The following is a 13,920-nucleotide window of genomic DNA, read 5'->3' on the forward strand; positions in this document are numbered from 1 at the left end:
ACTACCTTCAGCCTCACGACATACTCCAATTGGGGGTTGGGACTCTTGTGCGGTATTCACATTTAAAATATATTCACACTTTAATACCTCATTATTTAGGTAAAATCCATTTAAAATAATGGCTGATATTAGACTACCGTCACATGAACCATTACAAAAAGAAGAAAGAAACCTACAAAGTCTAGATCAGTGTTTCCCAGCCTTCGTTATGCCATGCCCCACCGTAGTCTTTTCAAAAGTCAGATGCCCCACCGGGATCACTTTTAATCATATTTTAATATGTTTGTTAACATATGAACCCCTAATGAAATTAAATAAAACCTATTCTAATACATATATTTTAACTGAAATTAAATTCAGTTACGCTTGCTTCAAATAAATTTTATGTCGATCTAACTTAGGACCGGTTGTTTCGGAGAATTTGAACAATTCATCAAATTTCAACGTTAATTTGCGAGTTCTGTGAAAGTCCTTTTCAAGTTCTGATATTATATCATTATAGGCTAGTTGCTTGACAGAACTGAAATAATAACAGAACTAGAAAATATCTTTCACAGAACTCGCAAATTAACGTTGAAATTTGAAAAATTGTTCAAATCCTCCGAAACAACCCGTCCTTAGTTAATTTCAGTCTTAGGTCCCCTCTATTACTTATATTCAATCGATTTCATTTTTAATGAGTAAATCGCTTATGGCGCCAAATCCACATTCCACCAAATAAGTTGAGGGAAAGGGTAATAATAATTTTCTGGCATGCAAAGTAATATTAGGATATTTTGTGTTAGTTTCTTCGCAAATCCTTAGTGTAAGTTTCTTCTTTAAGCCTTAATGTCACATTCGTACTCACATTGAGCAAAAACCGTTCTCATGTTATTACTGTAATTATTCATGTTCACACAAGCCAAATTTAATGGCATATGTGTTCACTCATACGAGGACTAAGGATAAACTATCTCATTTTCTTACTATGTATCATTATTCATTTTCACAGAACTCACAGATATTGCAACACGTTCTCATTCATTCTAAGGAAAATTTGTTCTTATTTTCTTATATTCATGGTCAAGTATAAGACACACTCACACTCATATTAAGGAAAAACCGTCTCTTTTCTCGTGTTCTTTCTGTAACTATCCATATTTGTAGAAGTCAAGCTTTATGGCAGACATTTGCACTCATACTACAGAAAAACCATTCTCATGTTCTTACTGTAACTATTCATGTTCACAAAGGACAATTTTAATGACTCACATTCGCATTCACACTAAGGATATATGTACCATTTTCATGTTCTTACTACAATAATTCATTTTCACAGAAGTCTCGTTTAATGTGACACAATAGCACTCGTACTAAAGAAAAACCACTGTCACTGTCAAATTATCACTGTAATTATTCATGTTTATGGAAGTCAAATTTAACAATTCACATTATCACTCATATTTAGGATAAACCATTCTCATTTTCTTAAAGTCAAGCTTGAGAAGACACATTCGCACTCATACTATACATATAATATACACAAAGTATATTCATGTGCTCAATACCTCTAATACCATTCAATACCTCAAAATGAATGACTTTATAATTAGTGCAATCCATGACTCATATACAATAGACGAAAGAATTTTTGACACCGTAAATAAAACAAACGATTTTATGGATATAAAACCTACAGCCAGCCTAATAATAATCCACATTAATATCAGAAGTTTGGAGATGAATTTTGAAGAATTTCTTATAACCATTAAACAATTAAATAGACTTGACTGTATAATTTTATCAGAAACGCATTCATCGAGTGAAATTAATTATAATATACCGAGTTATTTGTACTACGCAACGAAGTATATAAACAAAAATAGCGGCATTGCAATCTTTGTATCAAACATTTACGCTGTCATAAGTGTAAATAAAATAATGTTAATTTATTGAACTTTGAGATAAATTTCATGAATAAATCATTTAATATGATTGCTATTTATCGCAAATACTCTTCTGTTTTAACCGCATTCATAGAAGAATTTAAAATATATTACATTATGTAGCATAGGCTTTATTTAAAACCTATAAAGTGAGATAAACATTACCATTTTGCAGCCAAATCGACGTTTCTTACCAAGTTCGTGTGTAATTCTTAGTTTAAATCTCCCGCCAATGTCACCTGCTAGTTCCTAATGCATCCTTCAGGCGGCGCCAGTAGTGGGGACGCCATCAATGATGCTATAATTTCATGTTTCATTAGCATTTATTTTGCGAAGGTCAAACACGTTTGGTTTGTTTACAAACATCAAATACCTTAAAATAACCTGTTTTTCAGTATTTGCGCAAAATTTACATTTTTTTTTCGAGGTTATTAACAGTGTGACTGTTCGAAATCCGTAAAATTGCGATTTATTAGAGTTTCGTGTGTTTTTGTTTAGTGTTTTTTGTGGTTTCTTTGTGTTTTCTTGATTATGTCGGATTCCGAACGTTCCGAGAGCGGGGAAGCCGAATTTTCGAGGGCGGAAGTCATGAAGGTGATCCACGGACACGCGGGGCAAGCGTTCAAGGGTCTGCGCGGAAGACAAGCCCAAGAGGCAGAGGGTTTGTGAATTAGCTCCCGCCGACCCTCGAATTGACCTGTTAACACAGCAGATGTCCCAGATGCAGGAAATGTTGCGTCTGCTGCTAGAGAAGCGTTCGGAGGCTCCCGTCCGTGGCGCCTTGGATGACGATGACGATGACGAGGACAGCATCTCCCTGGACACCCCTGCGTCGCTTCGGGAGGAATTGGCAGGAGATTTGGGAATGGGACTCATCCATCCGAATAAGCCGTCTCGCGACTTGGATCTCGGGGAGTGGACAACTGACCTAAAGCAGCCGAAGATACCATCGGCCGACCCAGGGAGGGTGAGAAAAGTGGAGCTCCTTCAGCATCTGGGGACGGCCAACTGGAACAATGTCCGCTACCTCGAGATCCAGAAGTCGTATGCCGCAACCCCTCTCTTCTCAATGTTGGCATTAAACCCTGAATTGAAGCGCCTAGGTCAGGAGGAATCGGCCAGTACGTCAACGGACTCCTTCTGCGGCTCCCTGACCAATGCTCTTTCCCTGCAGGCTGATCTCCTGAAGGCCTCCTTGCAGGAGCTGGTCAACTGGAGTGCGGAACCGGGCACGAAGCTGAGCACTTCCACTCTTTTCGAGAAGGTGCAGTCTCTCTTCGCGGCGGGGTCTGAGTCCCAGAAGGTGTCCAAAGACATCATGCAGATGGTCTGCGGAAAACGGGCTAGCCACATTGAGTATCGACGAGAGGGGGCATTGCGAGGCATCAGCGACGGATACGTCCGAGATGCCTTACGGAAGATTCCGCCCACATCGGAATATCTCTTTGACCCGAACCTCCTGTCGGCCCAGCTGGATAAGTTGGGGGGAGTGAAGAAGTGCCTCGCTCCTCAGCCTAGCACGTCGCGACCAGCTCCTCCCGTTAAACCTGTGACTGTGCAGAACTCGCAGCCCTTTCGTCCTAGAGTACAGCAGGGGAGAACCATCGCGAGAAGGGAGCACCCTGAGAGTCGAGGTCCAGAACCAGCCCGTAGGGCCGCTAAAGCTTTCCCTCCCCGAGGTAGGTTCCGGCCCAAGGAAAGAGCAGGGAAGCCAGACCGTAAGAGGTTTTAACAGCGGGCCCTCTTTTCAAGGGGGTCAGTTGCGCTCATTCGCAGGTGGGTGGAGGAACCTTGGTGCCCCTACTATCATCCTTAAGATGTTAGATGGCTACCGAATTCCATTTTCATCAAAACCTCCACTAAATAATAATATTGATTTCTTTAACTCCCCTTTCGCCACTAAGACTTCTGTGGCAACGACAGAACAAATAGAAAAACTCAAAGCCCTTAAGGTTTTAGAGTCGGCACCTGCCACTCCCTCATTTATTTCTAACATGTTTCTGGTCCCCAAATCAGATGGCTCAAAGAGGCCGGTCTTTAACTTAAAGTATTTAAACAATTTTCTGACTGTCAGTAAATTTCGTCTGGTAAACGTTTATCGAGTTCCTACTTTTCTACAACCGAATGACTGGATGGTTAAAGTGGACCTCACACATGCTTACTTTCATGTACCTGTGAGTGAGCAGCATAGATGTTTCCTTAGACTTATCTATAGGAATGAACTCTTGCAGATGACATCCCTCCCCTTTGGCTTGGCCACCGCACCTAAGGCATTCGCAACCTTCACTAACTGGGTAGCGCAGGAACTGCGGAAGAGAGGGATGAGAATTCTAGTGTATCTGGATGATTTTTTATTAGTAAACCAATGCCTGCCTACTTTAAAACACCAGTCTATTGAAATGGTGGAGTTTTTGCAAGGCTTGGGATGGCATATACAATTTGATAAGTCAATATTAGAACCATCACAACAAGTTCAATTTCTTGGCATCAGCTGGAATACTCTAACTAATGAAAAGTCTCTCCCTCAGAACAAGGTTTCAGCCCTATCTTATTTGTTAAAGGGTTTTATTCAGACGGGTAGGTGGTCACTAGATAAGGGGCGCAGCCTCTTGGGCTCTTTAAACTTTGCTAGTTTTGCAGTTCCAAGAGGCAGGCTCAACAGCCGGCACATACAGAAAGGGTGCTTAGGACTCAGACACTACCACCCTTGGGAGTCATCACCAATTCCGGCAGCTACCGCTCGGGAATTGAGATGGTGGGTTCGATCGCTCACCCTGACGTCACCTATACATCTGCCGCTGTTTGAGCATTACTTGACAACCGATGCCTCTGATCAGGGTTGGGGTGCCCAGCTGGACGAAAAGCTTCTCAGCGGTGTGTGGGCTGATGACCAGCTGAATCTTCACTCCAATGTAAAGGAGATGCTCGCCGTGTTGGCTGCCTTGTCTCCTCACGCGCTTGAGCTATCTGGCTCGGGTCTTCTGATCCAGTCGGATAACAGGTCTGTCGTATCTTATCTCCGCAAGGAGGGTGGTACCAGGTCAACTCAACTCCTGAGCTGTACTCGACTAGTGCTAGATGTTTTGGATAAACACTGTGTCTCCATGACAGCACAATACTTACCCGGTCGTTTCAATGAAGTAGCGGACTGTCTATCTCGTCATCGTGCTGTACCCGAATGGCACCTGCTACCCTCTTTCACAGAGGTAGCATTCAGAAAATGGGGACGACCCGAGATAGACCTATTTGGCTCTAGGACAGCGCATGTGGTTCAAAGGTATGTTTCTCTTGATTTTCAGGACGACAAGGCAGACTACCACAATGCTTGGAGCAGGGACTGGGACTATCAGCTGGCTTGGATCTTCCCTCCCCCGTGCCTCATGCCGAGGGTTCTTTGCCACCTGAACAGGGCAAGGGGATTATACCTGGTAGTGGCTCCTCGTTGGGAAAGGGCATTTTGGAGAGCGGATCTGAAGTGTCGGGCCTTGGGTCCACCTCTTACGATTCACAATCTAGGAGAAGCACTGATAGACACCAGGACCAACAACCCCCCTCCTCAAGTAGAGTCCTTCACTCTGGAGATTTGGCTTTGTGGGGGTGGGACAAAAACCTAACAAGATGGTCAAGTCAGCAGAAGGAACTTCTTAGATCCGGGTGGAGAAGTTCCACCCTTCGCACTTATGCTCCGGCATGGCGGAGGTGGCAGCGCTGGGCGTCAGAGAATCAGCTCGATGCCACGCGTCCCAAAGCTGAAGACTTAGCCAGGTTCCTAGCCGATCTACACATCAGAGAAAAGCTATCGCTGAGTACCATTTTAGTTCACAAGTCAGTGGTGTGTACCTTAGGCTCTCCCGAAGACAATAGAGAGCTGAGCTCCAATCCGATAGTGAAGAAGATATTAAAAGGGATATCTTTAGCTAGATTAAGGCCTTCAAAACCCCCCATTTGGGACCCGAGGATTGTATCATCATGGCTGGAGAAGAATTTGCCTCAACATATTACTCTCTTTGAAGCATCAAGGAGAGCAGCCACCATCCTGCTTTTGGCATCAGGGCGCCGAGTCCACGATCTCACATTGCTCCATTGCACAGCTGAAAGATTGTCAGTGGACAGTGAAGGCATCTCCATTTGGCCAGTGTTTGGTGGCAAGACAGATTCGGCAGACTGGCAACAATCAGGGTGGAGACTGGCTCGCTCGGAGTCTAGGAACATAGACCCTGTCTATTGGACGGAAAAGGTCATAGAACTGTCAAAGGAACGGAGAGCGCAGGCGATACTACCTAGCCTATTTATTACAACTTGTGGGACAGTGAAAGCGGCTTCCAGGGCAGTAATTGCAGGTTGGATTAGGACAGTCCTCAGGGATGCTGGTGTAGAGGATCCACCTGGCAGCATCCGTTCAGCAGTGGCATCTCTGAACTGGCTGCAGAATTATAAGCTGGACGATATACTGTCACGTGGTAACTGGAGAAGTCCCAATACCTTTGCCAGGTTCTATAGAAGGGAAATTGCAGAATCGGCTGGCCGAGTCAACACCGACCCATCTGTTGCTGACCTTTTTCAACCTCTGTAACTGGTTAGCTGATTTCTGGAAATCTTGCCCCTATTTTCTTTTTAGCAAATAAATTTAAATATTATATTTGATTCACATTAGCATAATGTCACCAGGCGATAACAAACAATATCTCACTTTATAGGTTTTAAATAAAGCCTATGCTACATAATGAAAAAGTTTTACCTTACAATAAAACTTATATTATGTACTTGGCTTTATTTAAAACCTAGGCAAGGGCTGCCTGATGAGATCTAATGAAACATGAAATTATAGCATCATTGATGGCGTCCCCACTACTGGCGCCGCCTGAAGGATGCATTAGGAACTAGCAGGTGACATTGGCGGGAGATTTAAACTAAGAATTACACACGAACTTGGTAAGAAACGTCGATTTGGCTGCAAAATGGTAATGTTTATCTCACTTTATAGGTTTTAAATAAAGCCAAGTACATAATATAAGTTTTATTGTAAGGTAAAACTTTTTCATTATCACAAAAACAAAAAAACAATAATCGTCGGAGAAATTAACATAAATATCGTCAATGACTACTCCTCCAACGATAAAGATAATTATTTAAATATGTTAGCGGAATTAAATTATATTTCACGTATTAACTGAGAAACCAATTGTAGATTTCCTCATTATACTTATACATTATGTATAAATCAATTAAACAGTATATTTAACCATTACAACATCTACATGCACAGTTTTTGTGTTTTTAGATAGTTATTGAAATTGTAATGGGTTTCATTCTATTTTAAGTACAATTTGGCGTATATTTCAATTTTGTACATCTCAGGCATTTTTTGTATGACCGATGAGTATTCCCCTTTTATGTGGAATGCTTACGTGTCTCACGAAGCGTGGTGCCCCACCCCTGAGGCGTTAAGCCCCACCGTGGGAAACACTGGTCTAGATAGTGAAAAATACCTGGGCCTACATATTGACAAACAGCTGACCAAACAGCACATAGATAAACTGTATTTGGGAGATTCACTCATATTCTACCCACAGAAGTAAAGAAGGGCGTTTTATCCAGTCCCACCTGAATTATCTGATATCAAAAAAATCGTTGACTATGACCCAGATACCCCAATGAATAACCCTATACCAAGAAATGAGCTTATTGAAAATTGTACAAATATAACAGATGCCTTCTAATCTACAAAATGTACTTATACAAACAAACACAATATTTATAAAAACGTCACAAGAACACAAACACCATACGAGACAACCTAAATAAATGGTACATATTTGTAATAAGCATTTACTTTGTGGCTCGTCATAATTTACAATAAAAATATATAAATTTGTAATTAGTAATTATAAATTAAAAATATATAAATTTGAAACTTCAGTTTTAGTTTTAAAATTCTCCTAACGAAGGAAGGGTGCTTCCGAAACCGGTAGAATGTAATTAAAATTAAAGTGGTCTAAAACAAATTTATATATTTTTATTGTAATAAATGGTACACTAATGCAGTAAAGACTGAAAATGGTACGAGTAGCATATGTCATGAGGGTAACATTTACAATTTCCTTCCCGATAGCCTCAAAACTGGAGTCCAATAAGTAAATTTAATAAAAAAACAGAATGTAAGAATGATGGTTAAGGTTAAACGCAACGCTTGTTATATTCTACGTGTTCATAGATGGCGTTAATTAAATAATTTTATTAAAATACGCTTTTGCAAAGTATTTCTTTACAATATTAAGAAAAATCATTTGTTTGCGCCCGTATATACGCAATATGAATATGAATCAATAGTTTTGTTCGTTTAAAAACTCAATTCTTTCGAGAAAGGCATACAAATACAATATTGTACCGATTATTCAATCCAATATTGTATTTGCATGCCTTTCTCGATAGAATTGAGTTTTCATATAGACAAAACTATTTATTCATATTCATATTGCGTATATGCGGGCGCAAACATATAATTTGTCTTAATACTGTAAAGCAATACCTTGCAAAAAGCGAATTTTGATCAAATGAATTAATTACGCCATCTATGAACACGTAGAATATTACGAGCGTTGCGTTTAACCTTAAGATTAGATATTCATATTTCTTTAACTATGTTATTATATTAAAAATCAATCTGCGCGAGTTATTAGTGCCAGGAGTGGTTAGAGAATGGCTTGAATGGTAGAACAAGTCGGGGACGCTCAAGGAATACTTTATGCAATATCTCTGCACTGGAATGGGATACGAGTTCCTTTTATAGTAATTAAGGTAAATCTATAGGTTTTATTTAAAAAAAATCGTATTAAGCATTACAAGCGATCCTGAATAATTACCCATTGTGGTATACAGTGTAGTGAATGGTGGAAGGAGTCGGAGACGTCCGAGAAAGACATTATCAATAGCGAAGCATTGCGGGCATTCCACTGGTTTTAACAAAAAAAATTTTTTTGAAAAAAGACATGACTTAGTGATCGTGAGGTGAGAGCTTATCAGATGAATTGGGGCGATGGGGTGCCACCGAATGGCCCCCACGCTCTCCAGACCTCACACCATTGTATTTACTCTTCAAAGATAAGGTTTATCTGTCAAAACCGGCAACCGACAGTCGATCAATTAAACGCAGAAATTGATACAGAATCCAACGAAATTATTCGCCACGTTTGTAATTCCATTGCTTTGCGTTATCAGCAATGTTTGGATAACAGAGGGCATCAATTTGAATATTTGCGCTGACTAAAAATATTCTAAATCTGTCTTCTTTCCAATAAAAACATATATATTTAAATAAATAATTAATTTAACGTTAGAAATAAAATCAATAGCCAAATACGACAGTTTCAGGAAAGCGCTCGGGAATTTTTTGATGTGTGATTGTTATAGTGTTAGTAGCCTATTCCAAGTACTCAGATAGAGGTGTATATATTGTTTATATGCGCGAAGATGCGTCATATGGGTGTATGTATACATGTGCTGTTATATGTATATAGGTATGTCTGCTGCATACACATGTGTGCTTGAATGCACACATATTAAAAATTATATATATAATTATGTACATTTTTACAATCTAATGCTAATTTACTTCTTTCTCCTTTCTAATTCCTATCTTCTACTTTTTATTACAATTTTTCCAAAATTTTAGCTTCATCTTTAGTTACTAATTTCATATGTTTACACTAGATTTCATGTTTCATACAAATTAATTACACTCAATTGGTCACCATGAAACAGGCAGCCGCCTAGTATGGTGATTCATTATATCTACTTTATGTAAATTTCATAATAATGTAACATGTATTAAATAAATAAATAAAATATATATATATTTGTTTTAGACCACTTTAATTTTAATTACACAACGGTTTTGGAAGCACCCCTCCTTCGTCAGGAGAATATTGAAACTAACCTATGATACAAAATATTGTGAATGGTGGAAGAATTCAGGGACGCCGAGGAAGACAACATGGCACGATCAAGTGATATTTGATTCGGGCTATGTCAATAGTCAGAAAAACGTTTGATGCAATGATGCGATGAATGAATGCGAATGAAGCGTCCGTCCACACTGTGATGGTTAGTTAGAAATAGGTAGGTACTGATCTTATTGTGTTATCGGTAAACTTTTAGAATCGCTGGCCACGCTGAATAACAATAAGTCAAACAAGAAAAGAACATGGCCGCATGAAATTTTGACAAAATAATGGAACTTTAGTGCAATATTTTCCATTCCCCGGGATTTAAATAGTTGGCTTTTATAGTAGTTAAGTTGAATCAAGTTTAAACTTTTTTCCATATTTAGCCTGGACAGCGATCCTAAAAGATTAACAATTATCTAATGACTGATCATTAAAAAGCACTGATCTAATAGAATAAAATCTCGTAAATATTTCCCTAATCGCCTCACTCTTACAGGAACTGATTGAGGAAACTACACTTCGTTTCAACTTAATTAGTGCACTGCTACGCTGACGATCAGCAAGTTTATTTTTACTGCGCTCCAAATAAAATCAATAGTCTCAAGATCCGTATAACTGAATGTCTAGAAGCAATAACTCGTTGGATGTCTTCAAACAAGCTGAAGCTCAATCCATCTAAGACTGAGTTTCTCTGGGCAGCCACGAACAAACGTCAACATTTCATAGACAATTCACCTTTTACTATTTCTGGCAGCGATATCATCCCAAAAACAACAGTCAAACTTCTCGGTGTCAATTTAGATTCAGACTTTTCGTTTAAAAGTCAAATAAATAGGACTGTAAGCACCGGTTTTTTTCACCTAAGACAACTCAAGTCTGTCCGAAGAAACCTTCCTACAGAAGCAACAAAACTACTTATCAACTCTTACGTAGTCTAACGTCTCGATTACGGCAACGGCATTTATGCCAGCCTTCCAAAATATCAAATTGACAAACTTCAATCAGTGTTTAATGCAGCAGCACGGCTCATAACCGGGGTTTCAAAATATTCGCACATTTCAGAACACCTTCGTAACCTTCACTGGCTCAAGTGCCCTGAAAGAATCCAGTACAAACTGTGCTGGATGGTGTTTAAATCCATCAATGAAATGGCCCCACCCTACATCTCTGAACTATGCGTCCCGGAAAACACTGGTCTGAGGCAGTCAACTCTTAGATCAGCAACATCATCAGCTGTAGGCAGACTGATGGAACCTAAGCGCAAGCCAAATACTAAGTTTGGTGATCGCGCTTTCGGAGTATCTGGGCCGAAGGCTTGGAATAAACTCCCTCCAGAACTAAGATCCATAACAAGTCCAACAGAATTCAGTTCTAAACTAAAAACTTACCTTTTTAAGCTGTCGTACCCTTAAATTAAATATACTACTCCTAAGAGAAAGTCCAGTTATATTCAATTTTCCAATTATGTCCTAAATCCTGTATCTAAATTTCGCTAATAAACAATTATATAATGTTAATTAAGTGTTAATCTCAAGTGACCTACCAGGTAAGTATTGTACTGTATATTATCTTTTTTTTTATTTTTATATTAACTCCACACAGGAGGCCCTGAAGAAAATAATTTCCCTCAGGGCCTATGTCATCTTTGGGGATGCTGTGTGGAGGGTCTTTTTGTGGAGAGGAAGGAGTGAACATGGGTCTTGAAGAGTCCCATGTTGTAGGAGGGAGGAAACACAGAGGCCGGCAGTTCGTTCCACAGCCGAGCTGTTGAACTTAAGAACGAATCGTAGAAGCGACCCGTTCTCATGTGACAAATGTCAACCGTGTACAAATGTTGGGCGCGCGTTTGGCGTGTATCCCGATTACGCACCGGTGCCGAAGGGATCAATGACGCTAGTTCCTCAGAGCATCTTCCATTGTAATACCGATAGAACAAGGACAGCATACCTACCCGACGCCTGTGCTCTAAAGATTGCAGTCCGTTTGTTAAGATTGGGGAATCTATCAAACGGACCGCCCGTTTTTGCACAGAGTCAGGGGTTTTTTTTCAGGTATTTAGGGGCTCCGGACCAGAGATGGCTGCCAAATTCGACAGTAGGGCGCACTTGCGATTTGTACAGGGTCAGCAGTTGTGTACTATTAAAGTATCTGCGGGCCCTGTACAGTACGCCCAGCTTCTGAGGGGCCAGCTTTACTCTGGCTTCGATGGAGCCCCCGTACCTGAGCTGGTCACTTATAGTTACACCAAGCATATCAATGGAAGGCCTGTTCGGAAGATTGCTTCCGTTGAAGGAGACTAGATTATCATTTGGATCCCTTTTAGACATAATCAGACAGGATTGGGTCTTTGAAACATTAAATTCGACGAGATTATTTTACAATATCACAATCTAGATTGACAAACTTGGCAACTTTGTCAATCGAAAATGAAATTGCTGAAAATATCGATTTTGATAACCTTATAAAAGAGTTCGCCGATAGAAAGGCTAGAAAAGTGAAGTTTTTTTAAATAAATAGTTTTTTTTTTATAAACGGTTATTCCATTATACCCATTGCCTTTTTTCGTATGGAATTGAATTGTAGTAAGGGGGCGCCGTAAAAATCTCGCCCAGGGCGCTGATAGTACTAAAACCGGCCCTGGTCCCCGACCTCTTCTACCATTCAAATTTGCGTCATATATTCTCTGTACACTCATTTCTTCGCTCATTTGCTCAACATGCCCAAACCATCTAAGCTTTTCTTTCTTAATATTACTCATTACGCTTGCATTCTTTGCGAATCTCCACATTTCTCACGTGATCATACGTGGTTTTACCACACATACTCCTCAGGGATCTCATTTCTACATCATTCAGTTTGCTTTCGTCCTTCCTCTGCCAGTTCCATGCCTCACTGCCATTCATCGGGGTAGGTACTAGCACTCCATTGTGGACTGATGGCTCCGTTTCTTTGGACAGTCCTCCATGAATCCATAATTCCTAATTATATTGCACTGTTTTCGTACTCTCTCTTTCAAACAGAGAGTATTAAAACATTTTTACACATAGCACTCTTTTTAGGGTGAATTGCCTAATACAAAAAAAAAACATTTAAAGAGTCGGCACGAAGCGGAATTCGACATGTTTACAATCCATAAACTTGTCCTAATAATAACAACAACAACATTACGAAAATCTGGACATTCAAATCAAATTCGTTCGTTTTGCAAGAGTTGAAAAAATGGCAAAAAAAAACTAAACGTCAAATGAAAAATGACATTTATATGATCTTTATACTTACGATTTTTTAATACATTTTACTGGCTGGACGTTTCGTATCGCATGCATTCGCTTCGCATTATTAGTTTGCACTTAATTTGCTGTAAAACACGTCATTGGTTCCTTTATTCAGAGCGCCAATTGACGTACAGATGTCGAACATGAAAGTTAGCCCCGCACGGAATGAACACTGGTCATTTCACACACGTTTTCTTTAAAATAACGCTATAAAAACTGATGGGGATGGTTTTAAACTGTCGATCGTTGGATTGGCTTTCTTTAAATGGTAATTTGATGCCTTTTATTAGGGGGAAGGGAAGTATTTTGAGGGAAATCTTTCCTACACTATTTACTGTCAACTTTATAAGGGTGTTTTCTAAAATCAGTCATATCTCCAATCCCCACAAAATACATGGCCACTAGCATCCCTTCTTACAATTACAACCCCTCAGATATTTCACGCTAAAACGTGCCTTATCTACATGTATTCAACGTGTCATTATCGCTTGGCAGTCTCTAGTTACATTCTAGCCTAACAAATTGAATATTTTTCAAGCGAATCGAGTTCTTATCGTTGCAGGTTCAAATGCTATTTTCGCTTGACAGATTTTGGTTACATTCTAACCTGAGAAATATGCAAATTTTCAAGCGAATTAAGGTCTTATTCTTCTGAGTCTAAATGCTATTTTCGTGACAATCTGAGAAAATTGACCATTTTCAAATTTTTTACTTTTTTACGCTCTTACCTTTGTAGGTTTATAAATTACATATATTCATTTAATCAACCACATG

At 39.6% G+C, this 13,920-nt stretch overlaps 2 protein-coding genes across 3 annotated transcripts in view; one reads left to right on the top strand and one right to left on the bottom strand.

Moving 5' to 3' along the window:
* The window catches only part of LOC149414284 (glutamate receptor ionotropic, kainate 2), a 44,433-nt gene extending 30,925 nt beyond the window's left edge, over positions 1-13,508 (bottom strand). Inside the window, exon 1 of the mRNA XM_089643711.1 lies at positions 13,151-13,508. The gene's annotated coding sequence lies outside the window, so the exon portion shown is untranslated. The remainder of the gene's footprint in view (positions 1-13,150) is intronic.
* Positions 2,523-6,902, top strand: LOC149414285 (uncharacterized). Of its 2 annotated transcripts, XM_089644339.1 has the most exons (3): positions 2,523-3,604; positions 5,225-6,501; positions 6,754-6,902. In XM_089644339.1, exons 1-2 carry the CDS (start codon positions 2,638-2,640, stop codon positions 6,496-6,498), a joined length of 2,241 nt encoding a protein of 746 aa, XP_089500465.1. In that variant the 5' UTR covers positions 2,523-2,637; the 3' UTR covers positions 6,499-6,501; positions 6,754-6,902. The 2 variants fall into 2 exon arrangements, with proteins under 2 accessions (XP_089500465.1, XP_089500464.1); XM_089644338.1 differs by lacking the exon at positions 6,754-6,902 and having other exon boundaries at positions 5,225-6,700.
* Positions 13,509-13,920: the final 412 nt, after the last annotated feature.

This window comes from Hesperophylax consimilis, chromosome 20, assembly GCF_061612785.1.
Source record: "Hesperophylax consimilis isolate HC1 chromosome 20, BYU_Hcon_1.0, whole genome shotgun sequence".
NCBI classification, from domain to species: Eukaryota; Metazoa; Arthropoda; class Insecta; order Trichoptera; family Limnephilidae; genus Hesperophylax; species Hesperophylax consimilis.